Genomic DNA, 21,466 nt, shown 5'->3' on the forward strand with positions numbered 1-21,466 from the left:
GGAAGCGTATCATCTTTTCTCAAGACAAGGCCACATCCACTGTTTAATTTGATGTACACTGCCATGTTATTGACATGGTAATTTCAAGGATTTGATTCTTTGTATATCCCTCTGAGACAAATACCTAAGTGTCCTTCACCACAGCAGCCAGTAGTAGTTAGGCGCAACCTGCTGGATATTATACGAAGAGAGGTTGACAAGTAGACACTTTTGCTGTTACCTTCAGGAAACAGGAGACTTGTGAGATCACGAATGAAGACCTTGTCCCTAGATTTAGTGATGCACAATTAGCTGTCAATGAACCCGTCTATAGCTTTCAATACATACATTTCATTCTTTAATAACTCTGTGCCGACTAACTGTAAGCCCTTAGGTTACCTCATTTAAAGATAACAAGTGTGGAAAAGCATGTAAGAGTGTGGCTGAGTTTGAGACCTCTGGGTGGACAGGAAGAGGAGAATTTAATTATCCTGACTGTTGAAGCCCCCCCTCCTTCTCACTCCCTCTCAGACATGTATCCTGCCTTCATGTGCCAGCTGGGGAAGTGAGAGAATGTAAAGCCCATAGAGGTGTTCTGACTACCTTTGGTTTATGTGACTGCAAGTGTGAAATTGCTGGCATAGCGACACACCTGCATGGATTCCAAATGATGCCAAATTAAAGCAGACATTTTGGAGAATTATTAAACTATGAAAAATTAATTGCAGGCAGTCATTATACTGTACTACACTTTACAAAGCTCTATTCCCCTGTGCTCTCTTGTACAAGCTCAATTAACTTTCATTCAGTACCTTTCAGCTCCGTTACTACTGTAGATCCTGAGGATTTCCAAATACTCAGCCATCAATTCCAGAGCGGCTTTGAACCACAGCTGTCCCTGAACCAATGGCACCACCAATCATCCAGAAGGAGTTCATGTAAACATCGCTTTGATCCCTGTCAAAGACGTCAACTGCACAGACCCCAAGGCAGAATAAATGAGCCTCAGAGTTTGCAAGCAGGAGGACAATTTGGCAACTGTAGCAGCCTGTGGTAGTAAAAGGAGATTGCGCCAAAGACAGTGTTTGTTGTGTATAAAGCTACTGTGGGGGCAGTGAGAGATCAAAGTTAGCACACCAACTGTCACCTGCTGAAGGGAAACACACCACCCACTCACACACCTGTGTTTCTATTTAAACACCGATAGGAGGAAGAATCGCCACAAGTAACGCAACCAGGGTTTGACATTTTATTTCAGTAGGACGACACTGGCTCACAACAGAATCAAAAAGAGGTCAAAGACAAGACTTTAAGGATATTTTGAACATAATTTCAAATATCATCCAAATCAATGTTGTATTGATCAGCAGTGCTAACTGGACTACCATGTGTAAACTTGCTCACGTGTTGTTAAAAAAGAAATTTATGGCATCAAAAATATGCTAGCATGACATAATTCCAGTACTATCAGGTGGTATAAAATCACATTAAGACTTTTTGCATACGAACAGCATTTTATGTAATACATAGAGGAACTACCTTCCCCAAGACTGATTCAAAATGACATTTTTAAGATAAGAAATAATTTTCATATATAAAAGGCACTGTGCTTTTCTTTATTTACATTTTCAGAAGAAGTGACATGCCAGTATTGTACGGTTATGACTGGAACAGATCACAGATGGCCATGTGTGTTTTAGACACAGACAAGGCAGGGTAAAGAGGCTCAGTAAACCTATGCTTGTAAGACTGCATTAAAGCTAGCCTGCCCCCTGGTGTCACATTAAAGAAGGACACAATACCCTCATCATAGTCGAGGAATATTCCGACCCTCTTCAGCCCGTCTGCATTCACAGGAACAGACGCTTTGTTATGCAGAGCTTCGACCTTCCTTCGATCACAGGCCAGACACCAGGAGTAACTGTTGAAACCCAGACGGGAGTTGTCTTTCTGACCCTTCCTCTCTATCTGACCCTCACTCAGCCCCACCTTCCAACGGCCGTCATCCATGGACACATTCACCTCCCAGTACCAGCGCCCCCCCTCCAAGGCACAGGAGGCCAAGACCTGTGGGAAGGAGCTGAAGCGAGCCGCGTGCTCTGTGTAGACTTGCTGGGCCTCACTGTACGTCACCCTCCTGTTGTTATCAGACAGCTGCAGCTTGGGATGAGCTGTATCTGCATCCAAGAAGGGGACGGTGCCGTCTGCACACGAGAAAATAAATTTTAAACGTTTGATCAGAAGAGTAAGACAATCTGAATGTCACCTTTGCTGTATAGGATGCATTTAGTTATTTAGCTGTGAGCCATCATTAAGTGAAAAGTAAACAGATGCTGGTATTAATACAACATCTCTCACAGAGCAGTCTGTAGAGGTCTCTATCTTCACCAGGCACAGTGATGACGACTGCGTTGAGCCGTTTCTCAGTCCACCTTTGCAGACATTTGAGCCGGGCCTGATCCACTTCCTCTAGAGGCTCCAACTGTTCCATGCAGTTCCCCACGTTACTAGATCTGGGAAAAGAATTCAGACAGCACACAGACTTAAGACCTCTTTATTCCTTGAAGACCCTTTAAAGGTCAGGAAACAAACAGAAACAAAAACAATAATTTAAAAATAACTGAATACACTAAAGTGGAAACATGCACACTCAGACATTTAGCAGTTAATAAGAAGTTACCATTATTATTTTAGTAAACTGGATAAAGCTTCTGTGAAACAAAAATCCACACATTACACAGCAACTGTATGTGAATTCAGCAGCCATTTTGTTCCTATAGCCCAATATGAAACTGAATGTAATTTTGTTTGCACTCATGGCAGTGATCCTGGAAAGGCACACTGCTACCCTATTTTCCATGAGATTTTTATACAGGCTGTCTACTGACGCTATGCATTCTTGGTGGCATATTTAGTTACTGGCATGTTCAAGGAACATCACTTACAGTTCAGCTATCTTGTTGTATTCCTATCATGTGAGAAAGGAGAGAAGGACGTTTTCAGTACAACAGTAAATTATATATTTTACCAACCAACAAACGGGTTACTCTCCTAACATCCACCTTACCGTAATGAAGGCCTGGTCCTGAATGCGTTTTTCTGCCTTGGCATCAGCCAGACCCTCCAGGGTCTGGAGGCCTTGCTGGATGGATTGCATGGAGCTCTGGAGGTGGCTGAGTTTCTCCTCTAGTCCTCCCAGAACCTTGCTCTCCTCCTTTGTCACACATCGAAGAGCTGATTGCTCCTCCAGCTCTAAGGCCTCTCTGATGGCGCCGTACTGCTGCTGCACACCTTCACGTGCCTCACTTAAAATCACCTGGACAGACACGCTGTAAATCAATGTCATGTAGTATGATAGTTTTGATTCCTAAGAGCCTTTTGTTATTGCAGTGTAGTTATTGGTTTCCTATGCAACTGAAAACAAAATAGAAAATCTTAGTTTAAGCTGAAAACTGTGAGTGATACACATGACTGGTGAATTTTGGCAACCTTCGTAGCTGATTATACCGGTTTTAAAACAAACTGAAATTTCAATACAGTGTTACAATTCCATGATGTTTAGTGTAATTTACTGCAAAATGTGCAGATGAGTCTCCACATATCCCACATATCTCCACTTATCACAGTTAGTCAAGGCAAAAATAAATCTTTTCATGTCATGCTAAGCAACAAATAAGTATAAATTAGAACTCTTACGCTGAATGTTTCTTTCTTCTGTGTGAGTTCAGTCATTCTGTTCTGTACTTGCTGTTCTGCATCCTGCAGCTGTTTGATCTTCTCTCTCAGGTTCCCCTTTGGAAAAATGTGTACAGAAAATACAAATATTACTATGGTGAGACTTACTATACATGCATCTCAACCTTAACTACAATTATTCTGTGTGTGCACATTATATATGGTTCAATAATTCATCACTTACTCTGAGCTCGCTCTCTGCCTCCCTGATGCTGATGCAGACATGGTCACGGTGAGAGCCTATGACGGTGCACACTGTACACACACACACTCCACACTGCCGACAGTAGATTCGGTTTATCTCCTGGTGCTCCTGGCACCTCCAGAGAGAAATGTCCTCCATAGGGGGAACCAGTGTATGATTCTGAAACACAGGGGCATCCAGGTGGGGACGCAGGTGCTCTGCACACATGGAAGCTCCACACACCAGACAGGTTTTCACAGCAGGCTGATATTGAGTTTTAGGACAATAATGGCAGGGTAGAGGGCGGGTATTTTTGTTGTCTTGCCTGGAAAACATGCCAACATTAGTTGGGGATCCTGAAGCTGCAGCAGGGTATTTGGTGAACATCAGAGGTGGCTTGTTGATGTCTTGTACAGAAGATGGATTTTTCCCTGCATTTGAGACTCCAGGAAAAGAATCAGAGTTGGCAGGTGAGGAAGGTTTCTTTGGCGATGCATAAATTCCTGTCACTTGTGCATCTTTCTTGGGGGTTGCCAAAGGAGGTGAATCACATATATCTACCTCACTGGAGCTGTCAGAGTCGTCCACTGATATGACCCCTCCTGATTTATGTTGGTTCTGCTGGTCTGAGATGTTTTGTGGCACATCACCTGCAGCCACTGCCTTGCTGTCAGAGTTGTCACTGGGGGGTGTCTTATCAAAACCCTTAGACTGTGTAGGTTTCGGGTCCACTGCTTTCTTGGATGTCTCCACACCAGTTGACGGCCCAGGTTTATCTGAGGAGGAAGTGCTGGGAGTGGAAGTGTCGCTGAACCACACATGGGGAGATCCCACAGGTGATCGCTTTGCGTCAGGTTGCTCTGGTACAGGTGTGCTTGACTTTCTTTTCCCCAAGAGGTGGCCGGAAAGCGAGGGCCTCCTCAGTAGTGGGTTTTCTTCACTGTTATCGGATGGGCCTTTAAAAACAGAATACAAGCAAAGCAAAACTAGTCAGACAAAATGTTGCCTAGGCACTTTCACAGCAGTACTTCACAAAAACACTTGCACCCTGCCTTCTGCCCAACCCAATAACATTCATCTCATATGCCCACTGAACAATTCTACTTGAAGCAAGTTAAGGTATGGCAAGACTTTATTGATCCCACAATGGGGACATCCCAGTGCTACGTAACCAGTAACTATCAAGCTTGCTTACACTTCTAAGCGTTATGTTGCCTAGTACTTTCACTTTATAAACGTTGTCACTGAGTTGGCAGCCAGCCATGACCGAATGAATTTAACTGCAACTGAAAACACTGAATTTCAATGATGACATTTGACACTACATTTAATATGGTTTGGGCATGTTATGGCTTTAAAATCACGATGGCGGCTCATCAGCGGTGGCATCGTCCATCAATTATATTTACTTTAAATGACTCATTCCTGTAGCAATCAATTGTACATTGTGCGATTATGATTTAAAATATTCCTAATGCATCAATCAGAAGCAATTAAGTACAACTCACATAATGTGGAAATGTGAAAACTCTAATAAATCACAAATCTGTACCAAATTTGTGCAGGAAACCTACATGAGCACATACGAACATAAATGAGTTAGCCCATTACCCTCACTATTTGTATAAGATACAATTTCATGTCCTGCTGCATAAAAACTAGCAGTGGAAAAGAACTGCACACATTTAACTCAAGTCTCTACTACTCTACTCTTGGCTGTTCCCATTAGGGGTAATTTGGCACACATTTACTCAAGTAATGTACTTAAATAAATATTTGAGGTACTTGTATTTTACTTGAGAAAATGATTTTTATGCCACTTGATACCCCTACTCCTCTACATTTAAGATATACTTACTTAATACATTTAAGATAATACTTTAAAGCCCAGTACTACTTAAAGCTGCAGATTTAGAATACAGACGTTTCAGTTTGCTCATATATAATTATGTATCAGTACTAATAATAGTAGTATAATAATAATAGCTTGTGACAGTCATAGGCACTGACATAGGCAGATCCAGTACCTTTGATACTTAAAAGTACATTTCAATGAACTAATTTTGTCCTTATTCAACTTTTTGTTGTTTTGTTTTATCTTGGTTACACAAATATTTGCAAATTCTACTGAAAATGACAGAAACAACGAATAACCTGCCCAACCATTCACCACACCTGAGAAAGATATAATGAAGTTATAGTGTTCCTCTGCTCATGACCCACTGAGCTTATTCTTTTTGCATAAATATACTGCTAGGGAACGTTACGCAGATTTAAAAAAAAAAATCGGAGTACTTCCTCCACCTTGTGGAAAATCTAAAGGAAGTAGATGGAGCTGTTACGTTATTTACACCAAGAAGTTCGGTTTATTATGATGCCATAATTAAGCTAACTAACAAATAACGTGGCTGTAGCACAACATTAGCTAGCACATTACATGGTACCTTCCCTTGTAAAACACATACATACATACACACACACACACACACACACACACACACACAATCCAACATTTAGCATTAACCAAGTAATTCTAGCTATCTTAATGTGGAGAGTAACGATGCGTGCTACGTTAGCTAGTGTTAGCATTAGCTCAGTGACCGTCTGGTTTCATGCCAAGTGGTAACTTAGCTTTTACTCGACCTGCAGGGCTGCTAGGTGGAGGCCGTCGGATAGGAGTGGGCGGCCGTATCAGGCCTCTGTCAAAGGGCAGCGACTGGTACACAGCATTACACTGCCACTTCGGACACTTGTACGGCCCTTCCGGGGTAATGCTCCACAAGTCTCCGATACATTGTTGACAGAAGCGGTGGTTGCACTTCAGAGTAACGATGTCTCGGGTCAGCTCGCTGCATATAAGACACCTCGATGGAATTTCCAACGACGCACCCATTTTGTTTTATCTTATGTTTAGTCTCTGTTTCCGCTATGTCGAATAACAGAGGCGGAGCTACATGTTTGAATCCCGCTTCCCTTCCAGTGGTTTAAGTCTTAAAGGCACATTTTATGAAATTGCTGCCGGTGGTGTTGGGGGGGCTCCGAACCTGCAGGCCAGAAATAGGTGTCATCTGGGATTTGCCACCAAATCAGCTTTTTATTGCAATTTCTTCCTCTAAATAACACAGACAGACTGGATTTTTTTATATCCAGCAGACTGAACTATAGTGATGGTTCTCTGTTTATGATCTACCCATAAACTCTGCTGCCTGAGTTGTGACCAGGCCCAGAAGGAGACAACACATTAACTGTTTTAAAATCCTTACACTGGTTGCCTGTCAGTTTCCATACTGATTTTAAAATAATTGTACTTGTTTTGAAAGCACTGCATGGTCTACTACTTGTCTGACAGGTGCAGAAAAAACACCTTTGGTCTGTTGAATAAGCCTTTAACTAATCCAAGTTTATACCAGACTGTAAACTAGATTATAGCCCCTAAAATCTGTAGAATAAGTCGGCTGACTGCAAACCCATAATTATGTCAAACGGACTATTTGGATTCTGACCAACTGTGACCAAAGGTATTATTTTTCTGTCATAAGACAACTTAAACGGAAGTGAGTAGACTAAAATCATAACTGTCAAATGCTGCACACATGCTTAACCCTTTTAAAAATGCATGTAGCTTGTGTCAGTTCAATTAAAAACACAGCAATGTTTTACAGTGAAAACCTTTATTAAATGTTAACATTCATGAAGGAATCTCTTTAATTGATGTAAGTTAACCTTCTTGTCCATACTTGCTAATTGTTTGAAATCTATAGCATATGAATGTATTTACAGGAAGATATGCACAGGTGAGGCTGGGACAGGCCTTGCTATTCCATTATCACTGACTCAGGCACACCATTCACTTTACATAATACTCCAACTCCATTATGTTACCCTGTATGTCCCAACAAAAGAAATTGAGTCAGAGAGAGAAAAAGAGAGTTGGGGACAAAGACAGAGACAGATAGATGTAGCTACACAACAAGGCAGTTGTGTGTGGGGGGGCTGGCGAACTGGTTCACTAAATCATCAAACTGAACACAACGCATTCGCACTGACACTCGCATATGTGCATGCTCTCAGCCAAATACACGCACTGATCTCCCTACAGTCACACGTACAGAAGCACACTCACACAGCAGCTATGACCTCTGCTGCGGTCCTAACAGCCCCCATCACAGTGTAGATGCCACAGATTACAAAATATTTTATATCTTCTCAAACTGAAGCACTGTGCAAAGTTAGCTAGTGGGGCATTGAATGGATTTAGTTAAAATTCCTAGACCATCTTTAATATTCACTGTACATATTTTGTAATACAAGTCTTATTTTTCTTTTGAGTGATAATATTCTTATAAAACAGCCTTAATTATCTTTTCCTAGTACATGAGAAGGAACAAAGTGGCGTCATTCCACTGTAAACCTTACATAGTATGCAGAAACACAGTCGAATTACAGTAACCCAACAGTATCTGAAAATGAGCACTTTCTTCTTTTCATAAATAAAACATGACACACATTCTGAAGGTGACGCACAGATAAGTGTTAACATAGTTTAATACTTGTAATTACAGTTTGTTAATGTATTGTTTGAATGTACTGTGTGTTGTATACAGAGCTGTGTTTGTGTATACAAGTGAGGCGGCAATGATGTATGTGTGTTTGTGTCTGTGCTTGTACTGCAGGTGTACAATGTCAGCCCTATGCTTCCAGGTAGGTAGTGGGTAGCTCATATATTTCTCAACAGAATAACAGTCTCTGCCCCTGCCATGGTCTATGCAATGCTGTGCAACGGTTAGCTCTGTAGACACACTGAGATAAAAGTGCAATGGGCTCCATCTAAGTGCAGATGATGTAGGGACTGCAAGCAGGATGGATGAACTTCAAGGTTAGGTTACACTGGGTTTTTGGCAGGCAAGCAGGCTGGTTCAATAGTAATCCTCTACTCCACAGACCTGGACCGCCTCCCTCCTTTAAGCTGATATTGAGGGACTGGTACTTTATGAAAACAGACACATGGAAATTCAGGAACCCGAGAGAAAGAAAGAAAAAGAGACTGTATAAACTGGAGGCAAAGGTGGAAAGCACTCGACTCAAGTATTTTAATTTTATGCTACTTTTTACTTCAATACATATTTGATGGCATTAAAATTTTATACAAAAAAAGTTCATAAAATACAATACGTCATCTAAGATTAAATCAGTTGCTCCCAACCCCTGTGGCTTATTTCTCTTACAAAAAGAATTATTAAGCTGGGGCTCCCTCAGATCTATGACTTATTAACATTTCTCCCAAAGAGAGATTTTTCCTCTGATCCTTTCAAGTAGTTTCAGTTTTTTTTATATTCAGTATATCACAAAGAAGCAAAGATTATGGAAAAGGCAAAAAATAAAGATTTTGTGGCAGAAGTTTTTTTTTCCTTCTTTTGTGCCCTATTATCTCAAATGTCTCCTGGAGGATGCCAGACTAGGTTTAAACCCACTGGAATGAATTCAATCAGCTATAACAGTGAAATTCTGCTTACACAGTAATGCATCATTAATATTAATCTCATAATGCCATATATAACATTATGTTCTGATTTTTTTAATTACACTGAATGTATTGTTCCTGGGGATGCAGATGACATTTCAAAGCTGTCAGATATTAAATAAAAATCACATTTTGCATGGCAGCTCATGTAATAAGATACAGCTCTTTATCATATACTGATCAATATATGTTGTCTTCACTTACCTATAGATTTGACTAGGCATTGCCTCCCTCTGGAAAAAAAGAATCACAGAGAAAAATGTAATAGTGCATCAATAAGGTTTTCAAGTTTGTGCTATTATTAGCCTCCCATGTTCACACATTGCCACATACTGTACGTGCTTCCTTCACAATAACTGGCCCTATTGCACACAAATACCAGTAGATGGCACCAGGGATGAGCTAATTGGTAACGGGCTATTGAGCTATAATGAATTATTCATAAATGACGAATTCTCCAGAGTCCTAGACTAAGGCTCAGTACATCACTGGCTTGCACAGTGAAGCTATTTATTGACTGGCAAATCTACTGATAATCCCATTCAAGTTATCTCTTCTATGACATTGTGTAAGGATCTTTCATCTTGTCGCTTTATCTCATATTTATTGCTTGAAGGTCACTGGGGTTTGAGATGAGATAACCAGAAATAGCATGGACGCCATTCCAGACCCTGCTAAATCACCACTTCCCTTATGGCAGCTCCATGATAGCATAGTGAGGCCTGACAGATGAAAGCGACCCTATCTGTGTAAATCACACATGCTAATTTTGTAACATCTGTGCCTGTGTGCATTAAAAGGGATGCAAAACAAGAAGTATTTTACTTTAGGTATGTCATTGGACAAAAAGGAATGGTTATTGAATGTAAAAATAAGTTCACAATGTAAATCATTTATGCTTTTTTGTTGCTATTTAAAAGAAGGCTTATGTAGTTCCCTTGATTATGTTCAAACTGTGCATGTGGAGCTTCATAAGTTTTGTTTTGCTTTCACTGAAGATGCATCAAAAGCCCATTAGACCCATTAGTAAGTGCAGTTAATGTTATCCTTTTATTAATTCAGTTCACACAATGTTTGTCAGACTAGTATATGTTTATTGCTACCTTGATGACTATGCGCTTTCTATTTTCAGTCTATTCTCAAAGCACACTTTAATGTATTCTCATTTACTTTAAGTGTTTTTTCCAGCCCACTATAGAACAAACTGCACCACGAATACACTTCTGGAGCATTTCGCCTTCTACCACCCAGCGGGGGGAAAAAGTCAGTCAGTGACTGAGATTTAAAAGAACATAGCACAATTTAACACACTTTACTAGAGGTGGAAATGTTAGGGATTGCTGTCAAAATATAGATTTTTTTTTTTAAGAAAAGTTGCCTAATGCGTAAAGAAGCAACAGAAAGTCATTCTGGCATGGAGCAAGTTTTCTTAACTAAGACATTAAATCCTAACAGAGTGCTGTTCTGAAGCTGCCTTTGACATCCAGGGCAGTGCACAAGTGAAAAGGGAATTTCCCCAAAGGAGATCAATAAACCATCGCATTAAATCACATTATATGAGTCATTCTCACCCTTGCTTTCCGCCAGCAGCTCTTCTGTCATGAGTCCATCCTGCCGATTCCCCAGGACAAAGGCCAGGAAGGAGAGGATGAGGGCATCCAGAATGCCCATAATAGCCAAGATGTAGGCCCAGCGCACCGAGCACGCCCCCAGACTGTATTTGCCTGTCTGCTCTCCGCACATCCGACGGACCTCGTCGCTGTCCCAGCCATTGGGATAGATCATGCAACCCAACACCAGACACACACCTAGGAAGATTAGGCAAAAGAGAAATAAATAGCAGAATAAGGAGAGGACGGAAGAACAAAAGGTTTAAACAGAACAAAAGTAAGTGTGTGGGGGGAGTGCAAAGTAATAAATGATGTCAGAGATAATGATGTTTTGTGGGGAAATGAGAGATAAAGAAGAATGCATGTACCATAAAACTCTTTATCTTAATATTCAGCTCTTGGAAGATCCAAATGTGTTTCTATTGCATTTGCCATATTGATTTTCATTTCCTCCCTTAGGCAGGCAATCAGTGTCTAGACACAATGAGTGCCTGTGGATGAGCAGTAAAACCAGCAGTAAACAACTACATGGCCAGACACAAGAGCAGCAAGAGATTTAGAGTATAGTAACTGTTGTGGTCATATGAAAGATTTGTAGAATCAGCCCAGAATTTCCTTGCAGTTCACATAGTTTGTTTGTTGCACAACTTCATGTATTCTGCCATTTGGATTTTAAGTAGGGATAATCAGTGTGGATCTTTTTTGTTTTTAATTTTTTGCTGATGCTGAGGAAAAACAAGAGATGGTGCACACTCATTCAACCTTTTCTTTCTCTTTGGTTTTTAACTAAACCACTCCTCATTCTCAGTTTTTGCCCCAGTGGGGAAAAGCTCTCTCATCTTCAGCTTAGAGGAGGTTCTCATCTGAGGTAATGCTGCAGCAGAACAGCAGAAAACCCAGAAAAAAAAGCTGACTGTACAATTAGCCAGACTGCATTGCACATTAATAATAAAACCTACTCCCAACACTTTTATCCACAAAACACTTGCTTGAATGTTTCCTCCTTGAACAGCTGCTTTTATTTGATCACCCTTAAAACATGTTATTAACCTTCTTTGCATTTTTTTCCAGGCTTATTCACAGCCTTACAACAAAAAGTGAAAACAATATTCTGTTTTCATATGGACACACAAGCTGCCCACACATTAAAGCACACACACACTCCTGAATAGCAGCCCCTAGACTCCTCTACTACCTTCCCCGTGGCTCCAACTGTTACAGACACATATTGTTCACAACCTTGCACCGTCACCTTTGAAAGAATCAGTGTCATTGTACTCGGAAAATACAAGGCAGACAAGAGCATCCTCAAGAGGTGATTGTGTTATATAACACAGATTCATAGACTTTGGCTGTTCAGCGTTTTCCATACAAACACCTGGAGCACGTTACAAACCAACCAGTAGAATGTCCCACCTTTGTACAATTTAAGTTACAACTGAAAATCTGGCTAAAGAAAATCCAAGTATGTGATCACTAGCATTTTCTGGTTAGTTTAACAATGCAAGGTGTTTGACAGACAATATTTTTGCTCAACTGCAGAAAAATGCTGAGGGGAGACTCGTACAGTGAGTCTTGAAGAAGGGAGAGAAGGCTCCTGCTGTATATCCTTGGCTTGGACACCAAATGTATCTTGAATATCAGACTGTTTGTGACCTACAACCCAAACACTGTTTAAACTCCATAACAGCTGCTAGTAAAAGCAAACAGTAACCTTTGGTTTACTTTGCACTGATGTAGTTTTGGTTTTAAAAAATTACAGTTCAGGTTTATGCTCCATGCTTTATGTCTGTCTTTATTTTTTAGACACTTGGGGGCAATGGAAACGCGTCATGAACACAATATTGTTGTATACATTTGTCTTATTATTACAACACCAGCAGTTACAGAGCAACATAATGATTTAAAGTTGTGCTTCTGGTCCCTTGGTGAAGGAAGGGCCACTCTTTTTTCTCTGTTTCTGGTCTCTACCAGCCCCTGAGGATAATATCTAGCTCCATGGCCGTTTTATGTTCCACTATTTTCACCAGCTAGTTACTAATTGTGTTTGGTGCTAAGCAGATAGTGTACAGTGGGATTTTCTACACCCTGCAGCTGAAACCAACACTGTGAGAGCAAGGAGAGGAAGCAAGAACTGTAAGGTTGTGGGCTTTACAACTAAACATTTAGATGAAAGTCACTACAAAGCTCCATAAAGCCAAAGGGAGCTGTAGATTTGGGTGATAATTCTGTAGCTTTATCACTGCAAGTCACCCCTTAAAATCGATATAGTTTGGGACCATGTTGAGTGTTATCTCATCATTTTATCCCTTGGATTGTGTCTGTGAGTTTTGGTGAATCCATAAATAAATCAAACCAACTGATGGTTGATTGCTTTCACAGCATTAAGGATAAAACTTTTCACTTTGGAACAAGAATGGATTTCTACCAACTGTGCTTCTGTGAGTCAATACACTTTACTATTCTTTCTCCTTCAAGATGCATTTACAACAAATGTTTATTAACAATTTATCATTTACAAGGTAATGCAAACCTTTACCAGTCCTTCCAGGTCCCTCCTGTACACGTTTGGCTCCATTCAGCACTGTCATGAATGTTATACTGAGGCTCAGGAGAAGAGAGAAGAGGCTAACAGAGTTCTGGAGCAGGTGGGAGAGGAAAAGAGTACCAGAAAATGATGAAAGAGGTGTGATCTCACAAATCCTGATAGCATCAAGGGGGTGAGACCAAAAGAGAACAGAAAGTGCACTAAAATATCTGTCATACTCACTAATGAATGCTATCTACTTCAAAGCTTGTCTCTTCAGATGAACATGTTTGAGCGATGCTCTGTATTACACCAACAGAGGGTCCCACATATGCCACTAATGTTTCCAGAAGCAGCATGTGGTGAGAGGAGGAGCACATATCCCCTCCAAACACTGTAACAACAAGCCTAGGGCTGACTAATCCATAACCACACAACAAAGCCTAGAAGACCCACTCCAGCACAGTGCTGCCACCACACATAAGGAGAGGTTTAATCAAAATTCACACAGGAGAAAACAAAACTATAGCACCATTAAATAAATAAATAAATTTACAACATTTATTCACAAAATTAGTTTTCATATGAAAACTTGTTACACAGGGGAATTATGATCCGATTAAAGAGATTAAATAACAGATCAATTAATTAATTAGAGGCTGTGTTTGACATAATTAATTGGAGGCTGGTGTATAAACATAATGGATTCTACATTTCTAATAATATAAAATTTGTCTTTTTATGAGAAGTTATAATTGTTGACAAATGCTGTCCTTACACTGAATCTTACTACTATATCATAACTGTAAATGTTTAAATGCTGCTTACGAATGCTAAATAGGGGGACATTAATAACTCACTATCTCTAGGTATTTGTCGGCTTCACTCAGTTTCACTGGTTTGCAACACAACTTTATGCTGCAATAATAAATGGAGTGCTACAAATCCCTCCCACAGAAATACCAGCACACCCGACAGGATGCAGCTCTCAGTCAGAACAAAGACGGGATGTTAACTGATGACTTTACCCTACCCTTTCAGCTTTGCCCTTCTCTCTCGTCTTTTCCAGAGCAGGGGAGTAGTAGACACAGAGATAGGAGAGGCAGATTACATGGCAGGGCGAGGCAGCGATACAGAGATACAGAGAGAGGGAAGGTGGTGAGAGACAGCTTCTTTAGGGTTCAATGCTCTAGCTCTGACTGCAAGCAAGTAACCAGGACTGCATTAATGTCATGAGCACCGGCTACCATGTGCTGGAGGCTCTCAGTGAAGCTGTTCTAAGCATTTACTCATTTCCTTTGTTTCCAAACACATACACATGTTTAGATAACTTTAGGGGATATTACACTGACTTATCCTAACATGAACCATAAGCTTACAAACAGTAGGAGACAGTAGGTAGGGCAGATTAAGTACAAACAGCGCTACAGCAAAGTCTGGGGGGCAGATGGTCCAGAATGGTATGATGGCAGTAGATTTGTCAGAAGCACATTGGCTCATTTTCCCGGAGGGACTACCAAATCCCATCAATACTGACAGAATCCAATTTCCACCTATAATCTGTCTGCCATTTGCAAGTAATGTAGGTGACTGGTGGTCCAATTTTACATCCAAAGCAGCAGCTTGATAGGATTTGTGTGCCTGGTTTTCAGATATACTTTATACTGTATTTGAAAGGTTTGAGTTTATTCTACCTTCATAGCATCAGGCCCCTGTTATGCTGCGACAGCATCAGTGCTGTAGTCTGTCTGTGTTTTCAGTGTCTGAACATGTCATTACTTGCACTGTGTGGCAGATGAAAATACAGTTTGCTTACTATATATACTGTATCTGCAGCATATCAACTCAGCTGTGAAAATGGATTCACATTTGTCAACTCCCACAGTCCTTTATGGCTCTGATTTTCTCCTCTCCTCTTTGAAATGGCCGTGACAAACTGAATTATACATGCACAGATCTCAAACTATCTTACACTGCATATGGCTCAATTTATACCACAAACACACACACATAGACATATACTCTGTAAATATGCAACCCTTGAACTGACAACATCTCTGATGAATGACCCTGTGTCTGACATAATGTCATTTAAAAACTGAAAGTCAGCTCAAGAAAGAAATTAGGCACAGATGTTCTGGGAACAGCTTTGGATGTTTATCCCGTTGGGGTTTCCTATGCATATGACTAGTTGCATTTGCTTAAATTAAACTGTTTATCTTACACTCCCATAGGTGAGACACTGACCTGAATGTGGTCCTACAAGTCCACTTCAGAGGTTTCCTTTAGAGTCTTTTATATTCCTTAAAGAAAGCAACTCAGGCAAAATGCAAGAGCAGAGATACAAAAAGACAGCAACATGCATCCAAACTAAACTAAATAACAGCTTGTGATTGTTCCTCATTAGCTAGTAATGTGATCTACAGCCTCTGAAGACATGGTTCATCCCTGATTCTGCCATGAGCTCCAAGCAGATTGAATGTGACAGTGTGACTGGGTGCTTGGATAGCTCACGTGGCTGAAGCTGGAGACAAGCAGCCCAAGGCCACCACACTGTGTATGTGTGTGTGAGAGAGATATATAGAGGTGGAAGTGTTAAAAATAACCCAAAGTTTCAAGGACGACACAATTGGCTCTGCATGGTTTAATGGATTGATGACAAATTGCATATTTTATAATTCTGCAGATCTTTTTTTCAAAGCAATCGATGTTGAAGTTACCCTCAAGTGCTTGAATGCACCAAGAAGTAAGAAGCAAAAGACTGTCCACAACTGCACTATAGTACCATTTAGTCATCAGGAAACATTTATGTGGCTCACCTACACTTCACTCAAAGATGAGCAACAGAATTGTTTGTACTTCTGAAATAAACCGACCACCAACCTGTAACTTTCAGGTTAGAAGTGATAACATTTGATGTAACATTTTATGTGATACATTTGATGTCATATCTTTTCAGATGGAATTGGATTTCTTTTATTCTGCTCTAAAGGAACCTGTCATTATGGTATGATCCTTCTGATAATCTTCCACTTGCATTTTGCAGGGGAATCTATGGGCCCAGATTACATTTGTCCTTGTCACTTCCCTGATGTTATAATAAATCTCCACAGGCTTCTATAATCATGTGCTGGATGGCCTGCGATTGGACTTCCTTCCTATATAATTCTCCTAACTTAACACTAAAGAGCTACTTTTGTGGTAAAATGATGACTGATAAATCCAGCGTGGCCAGTCCAGACACTAATGATGTGTGGGCAGCATTGACCCCCTCCGCACACTAAACAGTAAAGACTTTGCTCTGGCTACAAAGATCAGCGAATGAGTACTCACAAAAGATAGAAGACTATGACAATGATGCGATAATTACATCCAGATAAATGGGGCAATTGATATAGTGGGACTAAATGGAGTGTGAAGTGGTGTCACTACTTAAAGTCTGCTTCATGGTCCAGGTTTATGAGGTTGGACAGAGAACAAAGAAAGACGGTTATACTTGTGGGGGTAGTGCTATATACCAGCTTATTGTATTATTTTGATAGTGCTATATATGTGCAGGATTATATGGCTGCAAGAGAAAAAAAATAAAGAAAGATAGTTTCAGTTGGCTGGACACACATCTAAGACAGGTCTCTAAAAAAAATCTCCATAGTGTCATGGATACAGTGGAAAGTGGAGCAACAGTAACTTTTAAAACTGAGTCCAACTATCTCCCTAGATGAGGAACAAGCTTCTTGAGATGAGCTGTCTAGAGTCCAAATCTATTTCTGCTTCAGTTTGCTGGCAAAAATTAGTGGTTGCTAGAAGGGAGCAAGGAGCTTCCAGGCAATCTCTGAATCCCGTTGTGTCAACATCCCCAGCGGTTTTCTGCATGATGGGCACATATGCAGACAGCTCACCCATCACTTAAATTCAAGGGATTACAAGAAATAACTTTTATCAAACCATCTCATCTGTTCTGTGCCAAGACAAGTCAAAAACCTACAAAAACATTTTAACAATCTTGCAGTGCTGCACATTTTCCCAGTAGAACATATTATAGTGCACCTGTAGGGTGCAGGAAGCACACTGGCCTACAGGGAATAAAACTAGAAGATCTTTAGAAATATCATTTTACAACAAATAGCTGATCTAGGTATTTTGTGTGCAAAGTGCTTCCTTTTCAAACTATTGATTTCAGATAGTGTGTGCGCTGTGCCTCTTAATGTGTGCACAGTCCATCCAGTGAGACGGCACCTAATTATTACACACTAATTGAACATGGTGTTGGAAATTAGGCCACTGAGTGACTACACGCCAATGACCTAAAGCTGACACAGGATTGACACAGGTTAAAGCAGAGATTGGGATGCAGAGGTAGAGTATGGAGGAAGGGGAGAGAGAGCTCGAGGGAGGAGTGCAGTATAAACCACAGTGAACAAAGCAGGAGGCCTTAAAGCTGGTGTGGAGGGCTTATGTAACAGGTCCAGATGCACCCTGCACCGTACCTCCACAGAGGACAAAGGATGGCAAGGGCAATGGGGATCAAAGGAGACCTTTGAATTCTCTGTGAACATAATGACTTGGCCACCAGTTCAGGAACAAACGATGGAGGCAAACAACCGCTGTGCAGGCAGGAGTGTGCTCTCTCCATTGGCCACATTGGGAGTATTCGCGCAGGACAAACTGAGCTGAAGGAGAACACAAGCCAATGATGATCTAGTTATATGAGCATTTTCCTGTAAAAATACCTAAATATTAATTAAAATAAAAAATGCTAAACTTCATAAATGCTCGCTCCAGCCACCATTTTTAATAAAGCGCTTAAGGTGAAGACTGACCTGTAGCTAACACTAATTGATGAACTTTACCATTTTATGTTTCATTCATGTCTATCTTTCATTTCATATGCTTTATTTACTGTTGACATCATATTTCATTCAGAATGAAGAATATTTCATGAACTGGTGGAAAATAATCTAAAAAGAAATGAGTATCTATAGCTGTTAAAATAAATGTACTGTAATAAATTAAAAAGTACAATATTACCTTCTGAGATGCAGTGCAGTAGAAAATGGCATATAAATTACTACAGTAAGGTGCAAGTACTTCTAATTGTACTTGAGTATAGTACTTTAGGTAATTTTACTTTCCAAAACTGTAAGTGTCATGTATATAGTGTACACACGTCATACATGAACATGTGCACTTATAAAATTCCTGAAAAGTGAATAGCTTTTCACGGCTCACAGTGTCCTTGCTGTCCCACCTCATCCCTCCCTCTGGAATAAATGAGCAGCGTCCTGTGCCAGGTCAGTTCTGAGATCACAGGGATTAACTCTGACAAATCTATAGTGCACGCCCCCAGGGCTACAGGGACACTAAGCACAGGGGAGTCATGATAATGACTTGGCTGGCATTTATAGTTTGCATTCCACAGTGCTACACCCAAACTCACAAAGTGTGGGCTAATTAATCAGCACTGATTTGTTTGGTTTGATTTCTAAAAACAAAATCTTTGGGCTTTTTGATTAAACCAACTGTTCTGCATACACAACTGTACATAAAGCTGTGTGGATGATGGTTCCCCAGTGCTTCCCACCAGCTATAATTAGATGGTTAGCCTGGCTGTGTGTGTTTCCTGATTACACAGGAGTGCAAGGGTAATGTAGAGGTGACCTGAAAGCAGATTACCTGTGCAGGTGTGAGGAAAACATGTGATTGTGTGATTATATATGCAAACTGGGGAAATGTGAAAGACAGAAACAGCCAGACACACAGAGATAAAAAGGGGTGGACAGACACGGCAATAAGTCTGTAATCTAATCTCTCATCCCCATATGCAGTTAAGATGCAGGAAGCTGTTCAAAGATGAATAATGGCAAACTACAAAAGTTAGTCGAAGATGAAAACTTAAATGTGCTGAAAGTTAATCCATTTATTAATTTGTTTAGGCAAACTCTTTGGTTTGTTCGTTTACTCCTTTGGTTTCAAGGCAAACATGGACAAAACCTAATAACACTGCATCAAATGAATGTTTACTTTTTTTGTGCACTTTACTAGAAATGTAGCTAATTTATATATTCATTTTGACTACAGCATAAAGTTGTTTGGGATGGACAATTTGAGGAAGTTGTTTTTCAACAAAGATGCATAAGAGCAAAGATGCTGATCAGGCCTGTGTTAGAAACAGTCATGTACTGGGAGCACTGGAGTGTCAGGTGTGACTGTGTGGCAAATGCGAGGGGTTTACATTATCTCATGGCACAAGCATGAGGTCCCCTTCACAGAATTTTGTTTGGGGCCCCAGGGAGGTCAGGACCGCCTCTGACTAACCTGTTTTTAAAGGCCCATATCCAGCAGCATTAACTCTGAAAGCAGGTGCACACAGGTCTGTTCTGTAACAGCTGTTCTCATGCCAAGCTCTATCACTTTCCACTTCAGCGTTCAAATAGGCTTTAATGCTCCTTTCAGAACGAGCCTCTCAATAGAGCTAATGGACCAGGGGAGTGAAAGCCAGTCACAGAGAAACACAGATAATGATGCACTAGGAGCGACAGAGGTGCCTTAAGGATCAGCACGTCTTCTCTGAGCTGCCTTTAGACCCCATACACTTCTATACGTCTTCTATTTTTCTCTTTAGTGTCATTTCTGTCCTTTTATCTTCCCACTGTTCTTTCTGCCAGACAAACGTTGTCAGATTTAGACATATTGACCCCTCTTGCTTGATATTTAGTCATCTTTATCTAAAGTTGATTTTTAACTTATTTCTTAAAGTCTCTGTTTGTTGTGGGGAAAAAAATATGGCAACATGCTTAAAGTTATTTTGCTTATCATCATAAGAAACCATCCATATGCTGCAGAATGCACAGACTTGTGCACAATCTCAGCAGATATCCAGTAAGTATTAACTACCAAGACATCAAAGACTAAGCAGAGGATGTTCCTGAAAGAAATTGTGCTATTTTGCTTGCCTGTAAAGTTTTTCTTTCTTAATGATTTCAGAAAAAAACACATCTCCACACTGAGGTCCACACAAACAGTGCAGCCCAGAGAATAGCTTGACTCCAAAGTAAACACAGTCCTGTGTTTCCAAATAGACCACTCTCCATCTATACATTTGTTCTGCTGACTCTACAAAGATTACGTCTTGCTTACTGATATCAGTTTTTGAGAAGAAATAATCTCTTGCCTGGCAGCCAAGGTGACATGCATAGACAGGGTATAAAATGGTGAAGTAATTACCACTGACCTCACAGACTCCTTAGTTAATTGGTGTGCAGACCCCAGAAGAATTACAGTTAGAGGGGAATGGACAGCACATACTGTGCAGTACTCATTGACATAAGGTTATGAAAAGAAATGAAGGAGGAAGGAGTAAAAGAAAAGAAACACATAAAAATAGACAGGAGCGGAAAACACAGTAAGGTCAAAATGAGCAAGTGGAACAAACTGAGATGTACAGGATGGTGAAACAGTGTGACAGAGACAGATCAGTTAAAGGGGCTTGTCCATCATGTACCTTTCTCTGCTCAGCTCAGTGGAAAAAACAAACTGATGCAGAGAGGTAAATAGTTCTGGTGAGGAAAGTGAAAAGGATACCAGTCCATTTAGGACAGGATAGATGCAGGTGCAGTGCTGCACTCAGGTTTATTTGGCTTTGGTAGATGTTTTAAGACTCCTACAGTATCCTAGTGGTTTGTTTTCTCAACAAAGATTCAACATTTTACCTAGGCTTCAAGAAAAATCTCTTCAAGACAGTGTTGCAGTCGAGTCACTAAACCTCGAGTCCGAGTCAAGCCTAGAGTACCCAGTGTTAGAGTCTGAGTCATGACTGAATCACAGTCCTTGTTACCCAAATGCAAGTCATCAGTGCTCAAGTCCAAGTTAAGTCACAAGTCCTAAAAATCAGCACTTGAGTTGGACTTGTG

The 21,466-nt window shown here is 40.5% G+C and overlaps 2 protein-coding genes across 2 annotated transcripts in view; both read right to left on the reverse strand.

Annotated features, from left to right (window-relative positions):
• Positions 1 to 1,214: 1,214 nt before the first annotated feature.
• LOC109974932 (E3 ubiquitin/ISG15 ligase TRIM25) lies at positions 1,215 to 6,935 on the reverse strand. The gene is made up of 7 exons (XM_020625405.1): positions 6,542 to 6,935; positions 3,899 to 4,854; positions 3,676 to 3,771; positions 3,047 to 3,295; positions 2,925 to 2,947; positions 2,338 to 2,492; positions 1,215 to 2,183 (listed from the first exon to the last, which is right to left on the reverse strand). Exons 1-7 carry the CDS (start codon positions 6,789 to 6,791, stop codon positions 1,639 to 1,641), a joined length of 2,274 nt encoding a protein of 757 aa, XP_020481061.1. The 5' UTR covers positions 6,792 to 6,935; the 3' UTR covers positions 1,215 to 1,638.
• Positions 6,936 to 7,561: 626 nt separating this feature from the next.
• Positions 7,562 to 21,466, reverse strand: part of LOC109974769 (lipoma HMGIC fusion partner-like 3 protein) — a 17,803-nt gene continuing 3,898 nt past the window's right edge. Inside the window, exons 2-4 of the mRNA XM_020625151.1 lie at positions 10,991 to 11,227; positions 9,624 to 9,652; positions 7,562 to 8,884 (exon numbers count right to left, since the gene is read on the reverse strand). Coding sequence (XP_020480807.1) covers positions 9,636 to 9,652; positions 10,991 to 11,227 — 254 coding nt within the window. The 3' untranslated portion in view covers positions 7,562 to 8,884; positions 9,624 to 9,635. The remainder of the gene's footprint in view (positions 8,885 to 9,623; positions 9,653 to 10,990; positions 11,228 to 21,466) is intronic.

Source organism: Monopterus albus, unplaced genomic scaffold (genome assembly GCF_001952655.1).
Source record: "Monopterus albus unplaced genomic scaffold, M_albus_1.0 scaffold7.1, whole genome shotgun sequence".
Lineage (NCBI taxonomy): Eukaryota > Metazoa > Chordata > Actinopteri > Synbranchiformes > Synbranchidae > Monopterus > Monopterus albus.

Excerpts from the sequence above, each read along its gene's own strand:
- LOC109974932 (XM_020625405.1), bottom strand. The coding sequence starts at position 6,791 with ATGGGTGCGTCGTTGGAAATTCCATCGAGGTGTCTTATATGCAGCGAG. Across the intron at positions 3,296-3,675 it reads AGAAGAAAGAAACATTCAGC|GTGATTTTAAGTGAGGCACG; the intron begins GTAAGAGTTCTA and ends GTGTCTGTCCAG. Across the intron at positions 2,184-2,337 it reads AGACCTCTACAGACTGCTCT|ACGGCACCGTCCCCTTCTTG; the intron begins GTGAGAGATGTT and ends TCTCGTGTGCAG.